This window comes from Echinops telfairi, unplaced genomic scaffold (assembly GCF_000313985.2).
Source record: "Echinops telfairi isolate 266 unplaced genomic scaffold, ASM31398v2 ScPeMD7_3533;HRSCAF=4204_0, whole genome shotgun sequence".
Lineage (NCBI taxonomy): Eukaryota > Metazoa > Chordata > Mammalia > Afrosoricida > Tenrecidae > Echinops > Echinops telfairi.
Genome location: NW_022107431.1, coordinates 106,347,653 through 106,368,731, shown reverse-complemented (window position 1 = coordinate 106,368,731; position 21,079 = coordinate 106,347,653). Strand labels below are relative to the sequence as shown.

Genomic DNA, 21,079 nt, shown 5'->3' with positions numbered 1-21,079 from the left:
TAGATGGCCGCTTGTTTGCCTACAAGCCTTTAAGACCCCAGACGCTATATCTTTTGATAGCCGGGCACCATCAGCTTTCTTCACCACATTTTCTTATGCATACATCTGTCTTCAACAATCATGTCGGGAAGGTAGATATCATAAAATGACCATTTAGCTGAGCAAGGTGCTCTTGTATTAGGGGAGTGCGCATTCTTAATTCCTATTTCTAACCACTTGCTGAACATTTCTATTATGTTTAGTGAAACCATAAACTCCACAAAAATGATTCCTTGTTGTGAGTTCTTGGTTGCTCAGAAGGGAATATCATTTCTGTTACTTCTACATCTTTTTATCCTGAAATTATCCAAATCCTTGCCTATTTCACTCAGTAGCTTTTCCAATGTTGTCTTCACACTGTGCTTGGCCTTATCATCTCTCTCTCTCTCTCTCTCTCTCTCTCTCTCTCTCTCTCTCTCTCTCTCTCTGTTGTCTCTCCCCTGTATCTGTCAGCACCAGAGCTTCCAATCAGATTCTGGATGACTAAGAAGAAATTCAACCAGGAAGGGTTATTAAAAACCACCCAACCCCTGATCACAGAGCCTATTTGGGCTCATGTTGGCCCTGCAGGACAGAGTAGAACTGTTCCCTAGAGTTTCTGGGGCTGTAAATCTTTACTGAAATAGGCTCCTCTTTCTCCTGAGGTTAGTGGGTTTGAGCCCTCAACCTTTCAATAGTAGACTGTTCCTGGAACAGTCTCAAATCCACTTCCATGGAATCATGGCAACCCTATAAGGCAGAAGAGAATGGCTCCCTTGAGGCTGTGAATCTCTCCAGGTACAGGTATCCTTTCTCCTATGAAGGGGCCGTTGTGTTTGTCCTGCTGATCTTGCTGTTAAAGTCAATTCTTAACCTATCATACCACCTGGCTCCTTAAGAATTAATAGAATCCAACCGACCTATTACCACTGAGTCTATTCTAAGTCATGGCAACTGTACCGGACAGGGAAGAACTGCCCCTTTGGGATTCCGAGACCGCACATCCTGACAGGAGCAGGCAACTTCATCTTCTTTCCCCGGAGAAGCTGGGGGGCTTGAGCCGACAACTTTGTGGTTGCTAGTTCAATGATTATAAGTCACTCCTAAATTTAAAAACAACACTAAGATTGAGTTACAGTGGCTAGGATTATTTCACAAATGTAAATAGGGTAACACATTTTATCCTTCTAATAATAGGTAGTCACAGAGTATCAGGAAAGACTGGTATCTCCATTAAGTTCAGGAAGATAGATGTTGATACACATTTCTTTAGACTCTGAAATGATGTTCCCTTATAAGCAGTCCGTGTGGCGATGCTGGTGAAGCATTGGATTTCTTGAAAAGGGTCTCCAGTGCCTTCCCCAAACCAAACCAAACTCACTACCCTCCTGTCAGTTCTGATTCACTGCAGCCCCACAGGGCAGAATAAAACTGCCCCTGTGGGTTTCTGAGACTATAACTCTTCACGGAAGTAGAAAGCCTCTTTCTCTCTTGGAGTGGCTGGTAGTTTTGAACTACGGTCCTTGAGGTTATCAGTCTAAGGCATTACCATTATGCCACCAACCCTATATTGGGTCATTATGAAGCAGAATGGACTCGATGGTAGTGGTTTTTTATGATCATTTTGTGGCAACTCTCTCCTGTTGTAGCTTGGTGCTTAATGGTCTTAGTGTGAGACTTGCGTGGTTCTGAGGACCCTTCTTCCAGACAGTGGGCTTCTGGAGGCTGAGAGAGCACCTTCAGTTGAATCAGCAAGAACCTTGCTGCAGTCGACAGCAAACTACTAACCTATTTTAGAGCCTACATCTGGGAACTCAGGGAAACCCTCTGCACACTAGCATATAATGCTCGCTCTCTGTCTCTCTGTCTCTCTGTCTCTGTCTCTCTCTCTCTCTCTTGGTAGCAGGCTCTGGATGAGGAGGTTTAGCAATTAAAGAGAAAATGTGTAGTGACCACAGTGGTCAAGCCTGATTCAGCAGTGCTGCAAAAGTGACATGGGAATTGATGCAGCATTTCTCCTTACTCTGGGCAGTCAACTTCACTGATTTCAATGCATTTGCAAAAAAATAAAAACCCAAAATTTGTGGCTGGTAATAAGATTTTGAGCTGCTGATGTCTTTTCATTTGCAGATCTGTTTCTGGGAAAGTTTGAATGTTGGCTTTTAGGAAAATGGCTTTTCTTCTTGCTACACAAAGGTCATTCTTAAATGTCAAATATCATTTGGTAGTTACTCATGCTTCTTGTTTTCAATGTCTGGAAGAAGATTTTTTCCAGACTTGTTTTTGAGATCAAGCTAGTGTTTTGAGGCCGTGGGAAATGCTAGTTCTCTGAAACCCTAGGTTTGGAGAAAAACAGAGGACAGTTCGACTGAACAATTCCATTTCTGTGTGATTCGGTTATGACCTTTCAGAGTAATTAGCACATTGCTTGCCTGGTATAGGAGTTCAGCTTTTTCTCAGCCATTTACTAAGAACTGAGCACTGTTGTGAGAATTTTATTCTTTTGTTAAAATTGGAACTGGGAAAATGTTAAGGTTTATAGGAAAAACAAATTGAATGCATTTTTGTCTTAATAATTTATTCGATGAAGTACATCAATTTCTTTGATTGTGCCTTGTCCAAAATAAGTCTAATGTGGCAAAATACCCTTTTAAATGCTTCATCGTAAATATATATGCATATTTTTATTCCTGCTCAATAAAGGCATTTTGATATGGGGGAAATTAACAAGACATCTGGTTACCATGATTGAACATCAGGGGAGAAGCAGTATGATCTTTAACTCACTGTTAATGTATTTTATTATAACAAACCTGATGTTAATGAAATGACAACACTGCCCATTTGGGGGGTCTGCTAATATCATTTTATATTTTGAGATAATTTAGCATATTTTTCATTCCGTGGAGTATCATATAAAATATAAAAAGCAGTTGGAAAGGACCCACAACTGAGTTAAAAAAATCCCTGAGTGTACATGACCTTGATTTTATATTAATTATATTTGGGCTTATTCATGATGATTACCACCACAATATCACATGCTAAAATTCAAGTAAGTTAACCATGACAAGTAAAACTACTTTAAAATTCGATCTCTTCCCATTTAACTTTCCATTATCTTTTAATTCTATTTTCCCACAAACTTTTAAAAGCTCACTCATACATGTATGTACTTGAGAGCCTGCCTTGTCTACCACACACAGCTTTGTAAACTCCAGATTTAATATGTTTAGCTGTGTCATAACCTCCTAAAACATTATTTTGTCCATATCTAAAATGAGTCTAATAACTGTACATAACTCATGGGAAAATAATACTTAATGTGATGGCTAGCTCATTTGGAAAAAATCCCCACAACATGGCAGAGTGAGCTGATGTGGATGGATCCCACACCTGCTAAAAAACTCCTGGAAGCCCTGGATAAAACATAATGGTAACACACATGAGTTTTATTTATAGGTGTCCAAAAATACTGTCCATAACAAACAACAGGCAGAATTACCAGGGTAAATCTTGTACTTTTGACTGTTCGGGATAGCTGTTATTGTTTGGTACTGTCAAGCTAACTCCAACGCATCAGCGTTTGTAAATAGCACACAGTGCGATCCTGTGCAGACAGTTCTCCCAATCATGGCTCTGTTGGAGCTTAAACAAGCTGCCCTTCTTTCAAAAGATGCTAAGAAAAATGAAGGGATAATTTTGTGTAGGAATGTCCCCTTTCATCTGGATCATGAGAATTAATGGAATAACAATTGAGATACATCAATATGCGGAGAGAACATCTGAGGCGTCCATTTGTCTATGTCAAGAAACTTGGAAGACTTGATCAACCACTGCCCACATTTGTGCCCATGCTGAAGAAAGATGATCCAATAGAATGCAGAATTGATCATGCAATACCATCACTCATGCACACAAGTCAAGCTGTGCTATAATCGTTGCAGCGGTAGATTAACAAGGGACTGCCAGGTCTTGGCTGAAAGCCGACAATACCAGAAAGAGGTTTGCCTATGTTTTATTGATTATACACAGATGTTGAACTGTACGGATCATAGCAAACTGTGACTAACATTGAAAAGAACAGGCACTATATACCACATACATGTGACCAGGAGGGAGGGATCGGTTCCTGGAGAAGAGCCTCATGCCTCATGAAGTTCAGGGTCGGAGGAAAGAAGAAGCTCAAAAGGCTGGCCTGACCTGAGGACTGCAGCACTGAACCCAACCACAGTGACTGTGGGTCTAGTGCAGAACTGGTTCTGCTGCGTCAGAGCCAAGAGATGGCCCCTAACTACAGCAGCACGTTCACAAAGTTGTCTCTGACCACTTCCCGTGCTGATCTTGAACCGAGGGATAGATTTGACTGATATTTTTCAGTCTTTTCCTAATAAACACCATAGTTAACTTATCTCTACTCCATCTATTATATGAAAACTTTCCAGTTATCAAAGATAATTACCTTTTATCCCTAAGGTTTTCTTTTTCTTAGTTGAATATCCTCAGCTCTTGATTGTATGAAGAATCCATTTTTATGTCCCTTATAGCATGTACAGTTCTACATTGAAGATTATTTGAATTTCTCCTAACCTTGTAACTACAGTCTAAAGAGTCTTGTCCATGAGAAAGTCAAAAGTTTATTCAAAAATAAGTTTGACACCAAACTATAATTTTCTTTCCATTATCCTTTTGCCATTGTGAATAGTCTCTGCAAAATTAAAGACCACAAGGAGTGCTGCGGGGGGTGGGGTTTCTGAGGGAGAGCTTGCTGAGGTGGAACAGGGCAAGAAACCCACGTTGAGTGAATGAAAAGTGACTGAGGCAGTGAAGGAGGGAGAAAACCAGTCAAGAGGAGGAGGGAAAATAGAACTGTCAGCTTTCAGAGTCAAGGGAGGTGAAGATTTGATGACAGGTTGTGATGAAAGGAAGAGGGTGTGCAGGTGTTAAATGCTGAAGAAGTCACGAATGGGAATTCCAAAGAGACATTTCAGGAGATTTCATTCAAGTAAGAAAGCTTAAAGTCTGTTGGCCTGACATTATTGAGTTAATGGGTAATGAGGAAAGCATTTCACAGGCTTCTGTAAATAACAAAGAGAAATGCTCAGAGAATGAAGTGGGGAAAGTGTGTTTTGCACTCATCGCTTAATAAGAAATCAGTGGCTAACTCTGCTGGGAGAAGAATCGTGGTGAGAGTCCGGTGGTCGAAGGAGGTAGAGCTCTGCTCGGGATAACTCGAGACCTCCACAACAGTCATTGGGGAGACCCCGGAGAAGAAGGTTTTCACTTTGCCAAAAAAACGCATCCGTGTAGTAGTACCAGAACTTTTATCCAGTGGAACATAGAATACCCAGTAAGATGGATAAAAAAGATCATCATGGCAAATTTTCACAACTCCAAGGATAAAAGGAACAAGTCCCCAGAGAAAAGCAGGTTCTCAAAGTCAGCCCCGGGACACTAGGAGGCTTTGCCCAATTCTCCTACAAGTTCCCACAGTGAGTCTGTTGCAGATCCATGGCAGGCAGGCAGGCAGGCTTCTTTGTGAGGTCTAGGAGGCTCTCTGTGACCTGACCCCGCCTCTCCAATTTCATGACCATCGTTCTGTGCCATCTCCCCTTCACACTTTACAATCAAGCAATAATTAATGATTGGAGCCCACCAAACGCTAATCATCTGGCAATTTCAAATGCTGTATTTTCTTTTATTATTATTAATAAAAGATCATTTTATTGGGGGCTCTTACAGCTCTTATTACTATCCATATATCAATTGTATGAAGCATATTTGTACATCTGTTGCCATCATTATTTCCTAAACATTTACCTTCCACTAAGCCCTTGGTATCAGCTCCTCTTATATCCCGCCCTCCACCACCTCAAATGCAGGATTTTCTAACTAAACATTTTCCAGACCAGTCAGGACAGAGGCCTATCACTTCAGAAACACTTGACTGGGTTCCTGGATCATTGTGGTGCTTCCAGGCAAAGCCTGGAAGACGGGGCTGTTGTTCCAGCAGAAGTCACCTCCATTTGTACACACAGAGAATGCCTCAAAAGGTCAATCTTGACAAACAACACCCCCGAAAACAAAAAACAAAACAGCCAACGTCTGTTCTAGCTAGGAATGGATTAGAAATACTTCCTATGGAGACAATTGTTTGTGCTTTCTTATGTTTCCGGTCCCTTGAGATGTTAGGAACATTTACAATGGAGTTGTTCAAATCTTATCACGTTGTACACTTTATTATGCTGTTCAAGATTCTAAAAAGTTGTAGTGAAGCACCTTAGATGTTAATTAAATTCCAATATGTCCTCTTAGTTCTTTAGTGCTACTGTAACAAATCTACCATAAGCAGATAGGTTTATCTTTTTAATTTTTTGGGGGGGTGATTAGAGGTACTATATCACCAAATTATATTATATTATAAATACTCTTTGCCAAAGTGACTTTACTCTTTTCCTTCTTTTTTTAAAATCATTTTATTAGGGGCTCATACAACTCTTCTCACAATCCATACATACATCAATTGTGTAAAGCACATTTGTACATTCATTGCCCTCATCATCCTCAAAACATTTGCTCTCCACCTAAGCCCCTGGCATCAGCTCCTCATTTTTCCCCTCCCTCCCCACTCTCCACTCCCTCATGAAGCCTTGATAATTTATAAATTATTATTTTGTCATATCTTGCCCTGTCCAACGTCTCCCTTCACCCACTTTTCTCTTGTCCATCCCCCAGGGAGCAGGTCACATGTAGATCCTTGTAATCGGTTCCCCCTTTCCAAGCCATCCTCTCTCTACCCTCCCAGTATCGCCACTCGCACCACTGGTCCTGAAGGGATCATCCGTCCTGGATTCCCTGTGTTTCCAGTTCCTATCTGTACCAGTGTACATCCTCTGGTCTAGCCCGATTTGTAAGGTAGAATTCGGATCATGATAGTGGGGGAGGAGGAAGCATTTTGGAACTAGAGGAAAGTTGTATGTTTCATCATTGCTACCCTGCATGCACCCTGACTGGCTCATCTCCTCACCGAGAACCTTCTGTAAGGGGATGTCCAGTGGCCTACAAATGGGCTTTGGGTCTCCACTACACACTACCCTGCTCATTCACTATAAGATTTTTTGTTCTGATGATGCCTGATACCTGATCCCTTTGACACCTCGTGATCGCACAGTCTGGTGTGCTTCTTCCATGTTGGCATTGTTGCTTCTGAGCTAGATGGCTGCTTGTTTACCTTCAAGCCTTTAAGACCCCAGGCACTATATCTTTTGATAGGTGAGCACTATCAGCTTTCTTCACCACCTTTGTTTATTCATCCACTTTGTCTTCAGCGGTTGTGTCGGGGAGGTGAGCATCATAGAATGCCAATTTAATAGAAGAAAGTATTCTTGCATTGAGGGAGTACTTGAGTGGAGGCCCAATGTCCTCTGCCATCTTAATACTAAACCTATAAATATATTCACATAGATCTATTTCCCCATCCTCATATATAAATATATTTGCATATATGCATGCCTTTATTTAGACCTCTATAGATGCCCTTTGCCTCGTAGCTCTTTCCTCTATTTCCCTTGACTTGCTTCATGTCTCACTATCATGCTCAGTCCCCACCAGGGTTTCAGTAATTCCTCTTGGTTACATTACCCTTGATCATGCCCTAGCAGGCCTCCCACACCCTCCTCACCACCAATTTGGATCACTTGTTGTTCCCTTGCCCCTGGGTTTGTTAACACCACTACCTTTCCCCTCACCTCCCCCTCTCCCATGTCCCCCCAGAACATGTTGTTTTCTCCTCCAGATTGTTCATCCAGCCTAACACACAGAAATGTATTTATTTTCTCGCAGTTTGTTGTTGTCCAGTGGGTTCCAGCCTGTCATGACCCCACAGACTGCAGAGCACACGGCCCGCCCTCAGAGTCTTTCTTGTGCTTGAGTCACCGCTGCAACCACGGTGTCAACCCGTCTGGTAGAGGGTCTTTCCCTCTGTTGCCGCCCTTCTACCTAACCCAGCAACTGTGCCCCCGTTACAGGATGCTCCAAAGGACTCCACCAGGATGGCTTCTAGGGAGCATTTTGGCTCTACTTCTTCCAAGACCGATTGTTCTTTTTTTGTCGGTCCATGAAACTCACACTTCAGGATGCTAGCAGTCAAGAGGGCCAGTATTGCCCTCTCTGCTGCCCCCGTAGAAGGTTTTTTTCTCTTCATCTTCTGCTTCTTGGAGATCTTCATGTGTCTTGAAAACCACCTTTTTAATTTTCTTGTTTAATCTCTTTTATATTTCAAAAAGCATTGATTCAATATACACCTACATTCACCCTGCTTCTTTAACATCAAAAAGACTATCCCTTCCCAAATAGGATCATAACAAGAGGCTTAGGTCTTAAGATTGGCTGCACATAATATCTGGGGGACACAATTCAGACTAAAATAAAATTCAACAAATTTTCTATTGGCAGTAGAATTGCATGTAGTACTTATTTGCTTCTACGTTTATTTCTTTTAGCACCAGCCAGTAAAAAATATTTTCCAAGAAACCATTACTTTCCAAGAGCAACCAAAATGAAACCCACTGCCATTGAGTTGATTCGACCTCACGGGGACTCAGAATAGGGTTTTTGAGGCTGTAAAGCTCTACTCGATCACATAACATAATTTTTTCTCCCGAAGAACATTTAATGGGTTTGAACTGCTGACTTTTCACTTTTATACATATACTTATATTTCATATACTAGAAATCATTTAAATGAAATCATGACAATTACTACTTATATTGTAATGATACATTTTCCTGATTCTTTAGTATTTCTTAATATGTATAGTATTTTCTTTAATATTAAAATGTTTCCAAGTGTTTATTATAGAGCTTTTAGTTTTGAGTTTTTTAGACTTGAACTTCCTCCTTTTGATTTCCTGCCGATTTGATTATTTAGAAAATTAATTGATTTTAAGAATCCCAAGACATACTTCTTTCCCATTAATTTGCAATCTAGTAGGAGAGATGAAACAATCTAACGAGTAAAATGAAAATGTATTATTCATACAAAGTAAGACATTTTGAATGTCCTTTAAATTTACCTAATAATTTATCATTATAGAATCCCAATTTTCTATAAAACCATGGCTTCTCAAAGACTGACATATAAGGGTCACCATGAATATTAGATTACTTTTCTCAAGTAGCTCTATATTTTCATAAGCAGTTGGATCTAACAAAATCACTGCATTGAGTTGATGCCAACTCCAAGGACCCTCCAGGAGTGGGTAGAACCGCCCTGGGAGTGTCTGAGACGCTAACTGTGTAAGAGGGGAAGCTGTCCTTCCCCTGAAAAGCTGGTGGTTTCGAATTGCTGGCCTCGTGGATCGTGATCACAGTACCTGACAAACACATGCTTATTGAAAGAATAGTATTTTTTTATTCCAGCATCATTTTTAAAAGTATATTAAAATTACAACTCCACCTCAGGAAATAGAAAGATGAGAATCACTAATGATCTGGATTTCCTTTCATGATCTAAATATCTCCTAACTAGAGATGGGGAAAAAAATCACATTCATTCAAAATCACTATGCCAACTCTGTTTCCAGTAAATGTAAAAATAAATGAACAAATTTAATAACTTTTATTCATGTCTAACTATGAATCTAAAATGCATTAAATCTAATAATCTTATTTCAGAAAATATCTTTGCTTCCTAACAGAATTTGCTTTTCTACGCCATTGTAATGCAGGCAGAAGATGGAACGTTCTTCTGCCAGCATGCCATATGTTTCATACTCTCTTGTGTTAGGTTAGGAAAAACGAAGTGTCACGTCAGAATTTAAAATATGCATTTCTTCTTTGAAGACAGATTAGTAAAATGCTATAATTAAGGATATTCTTTGTGGAATCCTCAGGTGACACAAATATTTAAGGTATTCACCGACTTACCAGCTACTTGTGGTTCCAACCCCCCACCCTCTCCCCAGAAGTATCCCAAAAGAACTGCTAATCTGCTTCCAAAATGTCACATCCATAAAAGCTCTGTGCAGAGTGGTTCTAGACTTAGTATATGGGGTCACCAGGAGTTGGAATTCAAAGCAACTGTTTTTTTTTAATTTGGTTAATAAGCATAAAAGTGAGTCTCAAGTGTAGTATAATTATGTTTTTTTATGAAAGTAAGTCTCTTTGATATTTCAAAAGATCAGATCATATTGAATTAGTGTTTTTACTTGGCCTAGTTTTATTTCATCACACTGTTCACCAAGGTATGACTCTAGACATCTCGAAGCTTTCATTTGGTGTAGCAATCCTTAACCTGAAATACACTTATTAATCAGGAAGCATTGAATACCAGTGACGTTCAAAGTAGGTGGAGATTTTAAGATGCTTAAAGCCTACTTTCATTTCCTTAGAAATTTGATATCTAGTATAATAGAAGAAATGATAAAATTAACCTAATAGTTAGAATCAAAATTTATTATTGATACAAAGCAGAATAGAAGTTCAGGAAGGCAGAGGCCACATCTGATTGTTTGGTAATAGACTCCATTGAGTATGATTGGGGGCTTTACTTACAGGTGGAGGAAAAGTTGAGAAAAGTGCATCTGCCGAGCCATTTCCATGATAGTGATTAGTTCAAAGACCACAAGAGGAATTTCTGGAGAAGCAGTTATGGCCTGGACTGGATCATTGACATGGATAGGCAATGAAAAGTTACTTAAGAGTGTGACATTTGTAACTCCATTACAAGATCTATTGTAGTATTAAGTGTTTACTAATCTGGTATTCTGATTATCTCTAGTTGACAAACATATGGTATAATAATAAATAAATACGTGTATGTCTTAGCTTTACATGACTTCAATTCCTCCTTATAACTCTTGATTTCCACACAAAAACTTCATAACTGACAATTGACTATGAAAGTCAGGTTTCGGGTCTATTTGTTTTTTAATGATTTGCTTATAGATTCCAGGGTGGGGAAAGAAAGACATAAAGCCATCTATGTATTTAAGGCAATTGCTTTTCAAGAAAATCTTTCTTCATGTATCTCCAATTACATCTGACTGCCTGAACTCTTTACCGAGAAACACAATGAAAGGGTACCTAAGAAAATAGACCAAAACATGGAGGTCATCTTCAATCATTTGGATTTTATACAAGACCATGCTATTTACTCACCACTTTATTTATACCACCAACATGAACATATAGGAAATAACCTGTATTTTCATAACCCATGTACCATGTGTACATATGCAATCTGATGCTGTACTTGATTTCATTTGATATCACTACTTGATTTTCATTGCTTCATCAAAACACATCATCTTTTTATTTGGCTATGCTATTTTTATTGTGTAACTAATGTAATATATGATCTTTGCCAAACTCCAAACTGTTTGAATATGAATCAGCCTCCCATGAAGACCTTATATTATTCATGTGCTTAGAGCTATACTGTAACCCATAGTTACCACAGAAAAAAGCAATAGCGAAGGTCTTGGTTTTTAATTGTTTTCTATTTTGGGGTAATGCAATTGGCCTATATTTTAATTAAAAATATAGAAAATAATTTCTTCTTGAAAAATCATAAATATTTGAAAATATCTTATTACAAGGTATGGATAGAACCACAGCATTTGATATTAAATCTTAAAATGTCTAGCAACACTGATAAAAATTATAGTTTTCTTCTACCAATCATTTAACTAGAAACACAATTGTTAAATAATAGTTCATGTGTTTTACTAATACATTTATATTGTGCTGTTTTTCATTAGGCCTAATATTTTTTTAATACCACCATAGTGTTATTTTTGCATTGAAGGGAAAAAATGAATTATTATCATGCTTTCTGTCTTACACTGAATTAAGCTATAACAAGGCCTTGAATGTATATCCACTTAAATCTCTTTCTGATAAATTATTTTGAAGATAATAATAATTTTCATTTGAAACATTTGATTTTTTAAGATATATGTAACCAAGTGAATAAATATTGAAGCCTTTTGTATCTTAGTCTGTACTATGATAAAGTATCCATACTAATTCTCATATACACTTATTGATAAGTAGAAGACTACAGTGGAGAATACGGAAATTTAATTTGCATCGAAGAGAGTTTTGAGAGCTTTAAATCACACTTCGGCTAAAATTTCTTAACCAACTAAAATTTTAAATGTGTTACTTAAATTCTAATATCTTATTTTTGAACCTAAGTGCATTATTTACTTTAAATTTTAGAGAATAATTAAAATAAAAAGATGATATATCTAAATTTATTGTAATAATGTCTAATAATGCATACTTAGACTACTATTTGCCAGATTCATAATTTACCATACAAATGAACCTATTCCCTTAGAAGACAGATTGCAGAAGAGTGTACTGTCATTCTGTGGAATACTGTTCTTGTACTAGATGATGATGTTTTATACTAATAAATTGTAGGCATTGACAAATTTCGGGGGAGGGCATTTATTTTCCAAAAGTGCCTTAGTATTCAGAGTTCTCCAACTTATTTATGTAAACAAATACTCAAGCTAAAATGCCCTAACGTATGCAATCCACACACGCATCCTTCAATTTATATTATACTATTAATGAAGTATACTGTTAATAAAAATTAGTACTAAATTTATTTTGTTTTTCCAGATTCAGAAAAAAAATAGTTATATGTAACATTTTAAAATACTGACTAATGCATAAGAATCTTGATATACGTTTTGTAAGCAAACTGTTTTTAGTTGTTAAATAACATATGACTAAGTGATTATTCCAAGCCCCACAAACCAAACTCACGGCCATCAAGTCAATTTTGATTCATATTGTCATGGTGAAAATAGGGTTTACATAGCATTTATGAGGGCAAAGTAAAATTATTGCTACAAAATCATTAAAAATTATATTAAACAATAGCATCAAAATATGAAGCTATTGTTTTCAACATATCCTTCACAAAGGTCTTTACACTCCTGGAGACAGTATTTCCAGCCCTCTAAGTCTTCCCTGGTTGCACTGTTGGGTAAGCATTGGGTGGCTAGCCTCACGGTCAGTGGTCAGACCCATCCGCCTCTCCGTGGGAGAAAGATAAGCCTCTCTGCTCCTGTACAGATTAGCAGCCCAGGGAATGGTATATAGGGTCCCTGGGATTCAGAGTGGACTCAATGGCAGTGACTTCTTGTTGTTGCTGTTGGTTTTTGTTTTAACCTTCCTGGAGGATTCTCTTCAATTTACACCACATCACAGAGCAGTTTTTATACCTTTGAGGAACTTACGTAGTGTTTGTTTTCAACGATCTTTGAATTTGAGGAACAAAGTGAAGATTGAAGGGGCAGGAGAGGTTGGAAAGGGTCAGGTTTCCCAATGAAATTTTCATAGGATTTCCCTTGATAACCTTGGAAAAGGACTGATGTGTATTGTAATATTGGGGAAGGGGGAGATTCTTAGGCAAAATTGCCTGGTGTTTGCCCTCATCATTGAAGTTTTAATTTTCTTAAAATTTCTTCTTAAGAACCCAACTGATATTCTGTTTCTACAAAAGTCTATCAAGACTACCCCTTCAAGGACTCCCCAAAAGCAGTGGTCATACACTTCTGAGCTGACCTCTCTGCCGTGAATTTAACTGATCCCATTGGATGTCTTTGTTTTGATTGGCTCATATTGAAGGCACCTTAAGAAATTAAGACAAACGTATTACTCAAAGAACTTGTGTGCAGCCTGCCCTTGACCTCAGAGACACATTTAACCGTGTTTTGCTAGGAACTGTGCCTATAGGTATTGACCACCTAGTAGCAATACTTTTTGACTCATCCTTGTATTGCACATGTATATTGGAATGGAAGAGTTTTCACGCCCTTGGAAATCAGTGATAGATTTTACAAAATAACACCAACTGATCTTTTCTCAAAATTTCCTTTTCCAGCCTTGGATATTAAAGAAGTTGAAAACAAACACATATTTAGATTTCTTAAATTTCTCAGAGGATGTTCTTTTGGGTTCAGTATCTAGAAGGTGTATCTGTGAAATCATTCTTTGTAAAGTGCCGTACTTAATTTTATGTGGGGACTTTCCAGAATCATCATAAACTCACATTAGCCTTTTTTCCACCATAGAAAACACAACCATTAGGTGGGAGTAGTGCAGACATTGCTTAATGTTGAAATTGAAGTTATATAACTCAGAAGAATAGTGTTTTGAAAATGGTGAGGGAAGGCTAAACAATAAGGTGGTTAAACTATTCATTCGAAAATTACTTTATATAAACCATATTCAACCAATAAATATATTTACCCAGCCATTTTTATCATACATAACAAACCTAGTCTTACGGATTCAATCATTTTCTTGATAAACTAGAATCACCACCATATCTTGCCCTTCAGAAATTCCTTTTTTTTTCTACCTCCACTCCTATGAGGCTAACCAATTATTAGGTGCATTAGGCTTTGATTGTTTGACATTGTAAAAACATTGTTTTTACATTGTTTGACAGTAAAAATGCAATCAAATTGCACCTTTGCAAAATTCTAGGAGTATGCATTTTTAAAAATATATTTTATGGAACCCACTTCTATATATTCCTATATATATATTTGCCATATATATTTATGCATGCATAAGGATATATTGCAATTACTTGGAATTGCACTCTCAAAGGATTAAGTAACAGGAACCCATGTCACATGATGTGCCTTTAAAAGTAACCACTTGCCTTTAAAAGAGAAAAAATATGCTTGACTTGTGATTAGAAATGAGGTGAGGAATTATTTGGGAGTATGACATAAGAGAAATAGGGTTACTGCAGTCAACGTTTTTCATGAGCCTTTGGTGATACCAAGGACAATCTCGTTCATAAAGTAAATGTTTACCTCAGGAAAGCTAGGAGACCAGATTCCTCATCCTGGTTGTGGTGTTGTGGTGTTGTTAGTGTATAGCAAAGAAGCTGCTAACTAGCCAGCAGTCCATGTTTGCAAAACAAGAGCTAGCACTGTGGTCATATTTTTTCTGAAAATTTATTTTATCAGGAAAGAGTACAATATTTCTATTTATTGACCTGACCTGAAAAAAATGTGTCATTTCATGCACTGTCAATATTGTTTCTTGGGAACTTGCACATGTTAACAGGTTTCCTGATTTGAGTTTAAAGATATTCCACACAGATCAGCCAAGCAAGTTTTAAGAATTGTGAATTCCATCAATAAACTCTAGGTGTGTGGAGGAGCATATTGCATGAGTCAGTGATGTAATTTGTGAGAAATGTCTACACACAAGCTTTCATATCCCTTTATTCTGTCTTTAGAATTTGGAATGATGGGAGATCATACAATTAAAAGTCAGCGACCTCGATCTGTTCATGAAAAAAGGGTCCCTCAGGAACAAGCTGATGCTGCTAAATTTATGGCACAAACTGGTAATACGTTAGTTACATATTTCTATCTATTGTTGTTAATTTAATGAAACCACTGCATGTTTTCATAATCTTTTGCTGCACATTTGTCAGTTTTTGGAGCTGATTTTTTTGAACCATTTTTATTTTGGTCACCAGTTAAAGTCCATAAATACAGTAGTGGTAAATTTAGAAGTGCAAAAAAGTATGTAGGGGGAATTATTTTGCTTTCAGGTTGGGGCATTTAGGATTTACCTAATATTGTTTATGTCACTTAACTACTTAAAACATTAAACTTTTAAAGACAATATAAAATGTTTCATCTGTTATTGATATAGCACTTTCTAGAATTAGAATCTTAAATAGGTTCGTAGATGATGATGTCTAATTGAACAAAATTTAATATTTTGAATATTTTTCAAATTTTATACTTCATGTATAAATATCGGTTGATTATTAAACTGTATAGAAATTAGTTGAAACAATTAAAAAAGTTCAATTATCCTGGATTGAAAACCTAGCGAATAAAACTTTGAAAAAACTATTTGTAAGATGTAGTATACTCCAAATAGTTAAATAGCAACAAAAAGATGTTTTGATTTGTAAAAATTTTAAACTGTATGTGAATGTTTATTCATAAAATCTTCAGTATGTGTATATATGTATGTATAAACATAGTATACATTCATACTTAGTATACATGTACATATTTAATCTGAATGTATTAAATTTATACTCATACAATTAGTTATAGAATTTGAATAGAGAAATGCAATAAATCTTTTGACCAATAATAATAAATTGACTAAAATTTCATCTACCTACATTGCATGTGGCACATCTTTAAATGAAAAATACTTAAACTTTATATGAACATTTTCAGCTGTCACCTTTATTTGGGGAAATTGCTATTTCGTCTATGTCTTTGAATGCTTTATAAATTGCAAAACTGGACAATTTGTTTACCATGAATCCAGAAGTTAAAAGTATATGATCAGAATCACTGTTGAAATTCCCTGGAAGAATGCAGTACCTCCTTTAGTTCAGATGTTCTCAGGATAAACTATTTACTCAGAATGCTACCTCTGAATCTGCAGCTTTAAAAGGCCAATGATCTTAATGAAATAATGCTATTGTAATGGGTGAGTCCCACTGCCATCGGGTCTATCCCACTTCATGGGGACCCCATAAAACAGTGTAGAACTGCTCCCCAGAGTGTCTGAGGCTGTGAACCTGTACGAAGGCTGATAGTCTCACCTGTGCAGCTGCTGGTGGGTTGGAACTGTAACGTGGTGCCTTAGCCCTCTGCGCCACCAGAGCACCTTAATGGGTGAGTAGTAAAGTGAGTACTTTAGATGCAAGTCGATGAAGGTTAGCGTTCTCAGAACAGAAAAGATGATTAAAATAAAATAAATTCTTCAATGAGGACACATTTTTCTATTTTTTCTTCCATCCTTCCTCCCTTTCTCAATTCTTCTTCTTCTTCTTTTTTAAAGAGATACTTGTTTCAGGCAACTTCAGAAGTGGAGAAAAGTTGTTTATCTGAATTGTTTTTGTTGTACCATCTCACTTAGGGAACAGAAAAGATCTACATCTTCATTATTTGTTTGGAAAGTTCAAAAGTGCATTGTCAGGGTCAGGCAAATTTCCAATGTTTCTAAATGTACTTTTCTCCTTAACAGATAGCACAAAGTGTCTATTGCTGATGAGGTTTGTTAGGAGGTGTTTGACACTAAATAGATACAGAAGCACAGATTGACTACTTAACCTTCCTCAGGCACCATCCCTTCCCAGCATTTCCGCAGGAATGGAAGATCCCCTCCCTTCCATTGTGAAGACAGCAGGCACTGGTTACCTGCAGTTCCCAAAAATTAAGATTGGGTGGGAGTGAAATGGAGACAAATAGTGTTAACTCTCCACAAGTGTGTGTAAAATTATATTATGCAAAAATATTTCAAAATTTGGTCATGAGTTTTTAGATAAATTCTGTTCTTGGATTTGTCTGTTAGTTACATATAACAAGAAAGATTTCAAACACAATATTCTGAAACAATATTTAAAAATTTTAAATCACAAAGACCATTATCCTTTCATAAGGAGAAATTACTGTTTTCTCTTTTCATATTATTTTCAGTTATTATTTTAATTAAATATATATGGTAGTGTATGTATGACTTGGTAAGTAGACAAAGCACTTATAAAATAGAGTCACAAGGAGCTTTAAAACCAGTTTCCCATATTACTAACAATTATTAAGAAATTACAATGAACATCAAAATTAAATTTCTGAAAATCTTGAGTGCTTAAATCGAATATATATATAATATATAATTATATATATACATAATTTTATCTTAAACCAAAAATTAACTGAACTCGAAACCAAACACACTGCCATCAAGTTCATTTCCAATCATAGTGACCCTATAACAAGGTCAGAGCCTAGAACTCTTTCCAGGAGCAGACAACCTCATTTTCCTCCCATGGAATGGCTCATGGGTTTGAGCCCAACACATTCCACAACGCTACCAGGGACCTTAGAGATAATATAAGCCAATAGAAATATGTGTTATCCTTATTTTCAAAGATAATTACTAAGCTACTTATAAAAAACTGGAAAACTAAAGAGCTACAATTTTAAGAATAATGTGGATTGCAAATGAAGAAAGTTATGAAAGTAAAAGAAGTTTTCTGCTTTACATTTTTCTGAAATTATACTTTCTATAGGTATTAAGATTGTTGGTTTGAGTAAATGCAGGTGCCCTACAGTGAAATCTTACCAAAATTAAGTCTCAATTATAAACCTTTTCTTTGTATTATTCTATCACACCAAGAAATTAGCCCTCTTTATAAATAAGCATAAACATTTGCTAACATTAGAGACAGTATAGTACAATAGAGTTCAAATTAAATCATAAAAGGCAATGTATATTTTATATGACTAATGAAAAACAAAGCAAAACTATTAGTAAATGAACATTTTTAAAGATGGGAGGATAATATCAAGTAAAGGGGCATTATTTAATCAAAATAACTTGAGCCAAAAACTAGTCTGAATATAAATAGGCTTTGATCAACAATCTAGGTGAAAATCTGCCTTTAAGATCATGAGAAATAAAATGAAGTGATAGACAGAAATATCTTAATTGAATTACAATTAAATGGATTAAGGCATCTTGATTTTCTTTCATGAGATTTTTCATCATAGTAAATGATTGTGTAAGCATGTTTAGAAAATCAGTCTTTTGTTTGAAAGAGGCTACTCTGGGAATGTGCAGCATGAAATCTAAAATGGAAAAATAAAATTAAAATTATGCTTCTAATTTTATAATTTAACATGCTAGCAAGATCTTCTGTTAGTAATTTGCTTATAACTTCAAAAGCACTCTCGTAAATTATCTGGCTTAACACAAAATTTGAGGTAGATGTATATTTCACAATGTGTTGAAGTATTTCTGAGATAGACCAGGTGACATTCCCAAGGTCGCAGAGCTAGAATTCATTAGATTTTCTATCAAGCTCAAGTCTTCTGACTTTAATTACATTGATTTCCCTTATTTCTTTTCTCCGTTTTTCTTGTTTCTTTTTTGGGTGCCAAAATGAGCCTTAATAGTACCTTAGATACTGGTCTTTAATAGGACTTCCCAGTTACAAATGAAAGCCCCAGACTAGTCTTGAGTGTCATCACTCAAGATACAGATATTTAAAATAGAATATTTATTTTTAATATAATTAAATTATTTTAAATATCTTCCTTATAAAATAGCTTAGCTGTTTCTAGAAATGACCCAATGTGATCATGTGGAATAGACTTCACACGGTTTTTAGGAAGGAAATGGTCACATGAAAGTATGTGATTAGTGGAAATGTCCATCAAAGTGTAGTACTTGAGCTCTAATAAGATCATTGCATTTTAGATGCAAAATTTTATTCCAAATTTGAAAGCCAGTGGGCATTTTATTTATTTTTGGTTTTGATCAATGAGTTGGATCATCAATTTGAGGGAGTAGGGAGTAGTATTCAGAATGCCATTTTTGAGCTTCCATAACCAGCCTCTCATGACCCAGGCACTAATGCCTAGCCAGTTCAAAGTCATCACAATGCATTGATGAATATACAGCTCATTCATCCTCTGGAAGCAACAGGCACATGGCAGTCAGAATGACACAGGACATTCATGCATTTGGAAGCAAACCAATTTAAAAATGTTTGTACAAGGGTGTATTTAAAAGTAATTCTTGATCCTGGTTTGTTCTTAATTTAATTAATTTTTTCCTGCCATCATAACAATGCATGGGCAAAATAAAGACTGCTTTGTGGCCAAACATAGCTACTTTTATCCGTGACCTTTAACATCTTACTTAATAGAATGGTCACATTATTCCTTTTTGTCTTAATAATATATAACCCTAATGCCTTCGCTTGGTTTAATTTAATCACAAAGTTGAAATATCATAAGAAAACAAATGCATAAGACTTTCACTAACTTTAAACTTAAAATTTTCACTGCTAAATGTTGATAAGCATGTATATATATGTGAATATATTTTCAAATAATTAGGTTTGTAGAGTACTGATTTCAATCTTCAGGGACTAGTCTTTATATATAAAAAGACCAATAATGGTACATTAACTATTGGTACTTTAAATATTATTCAGTAGCAATTCAAGAGTATTTTCAAGGAATTACAGGTATAAATGTGTATAGGTAAAATAGACTGAAATGAACAAAGATGTACATTACTTCTAAGACAAACCCTGATCACTACATAGAAAAACAGTCCTATTTAATTTAATAAGTTATTCCAATTCCCATTTTCTGATACTTAATGGGATACAAACACTTTAAATGCTTAAACATGCATTTCTGCAATTTACCGCTGAAAGTGTAAATACTTCACAACAGTGCTACTAAAAACATTGTCAGGTGTCCAGTGCTTGTTACGGACCCTCAAAGAAAAAGGAAGCTTTGTGAGACTGTAAAATCAGCATGTTTGTCAAACACATATTTTATTTCAGTTGCCTTTTTTAAACAGGATTTTATCAATGATATAATTGTGTGCTGAATTAAATTTTGGTGCAAATTCCTTCTGTCTGGAGCACCAATAACAACCAGTTTGTGGACCAGATGCCTTAAGATGCTTTGCATGGCATTTACTAACCGATGTCTCCCACGCCAAAATAGGGAAGATGGATGATCAGATTCTTCCCTTTAACTCCATTCCAAAGGCAAATTCATAATCATGTAAAAAGCTAGAGCTACATTGTTCCCTGATCAGGGATACAAATTCTCAGAAACATTTCACTTATAAAGGTTTTCAACTACTAAATGTTAACTTAAACAATCACTGCAAGTAATGGCAAAGTTTGAGACCAGTTTTAAAAATCTATCCTGAGCCTAATATTAGAATAGACCATTAGGACCGTGTGATCATCTTAAAGAGCCCCAATGGCTTAGTGGGCTACACATGGAGCTGCAAACCACAAGGTCAGCGGTTGGAACCCACCGATCTCACTCGGGAACGATGAGGCTGCCTGCTTCCGTGGAGATGTTCAGTCTCAGAAACTCAGCAGGGCCGTTCTACCTGCCCTACAGGGTCACTATTGAGCCACTGTGAGTTGGGATCTACTCTATGGCAGTTGGTTGGCTTGTGTGTTTGGGTTTTGGTAACAGCCTTAGAAACAACTGAC

The 21,079-nt window shown here is 36.5% G+C and overlaps 1 protein-coding gene across 3 annotated transcripts in view; it reads left to right on the top strand.

The window, feature by feature from the left end:
* Positions 1-15,306: 15,306 nt before the first annotated feature.
* Positions 15,307-21,079, top strand: part of ADGRB3 (adhesion G protein-coupled receptor B3) — a 513,164-nt gene continuing 507,391 nt past the window's right edge. For 2 of the 3 annotated variants that reach the window (XM_045294359.1, XM_030886780.2), the window contains exon 1: positions 15,307-15,412. In XM_045294359.1, coding sequence (XP_045150294.1) covers positions 15,310-15,412 — 103 coding nt within the window. In that variant the 5' untranslated portion in view covers positions 15,307-15,309. The remainder of the gene's footprint in view (positions 15,413-21,079) is intronic. The other variant, XM_045294360.1, reaches the window with a different exon arrangement.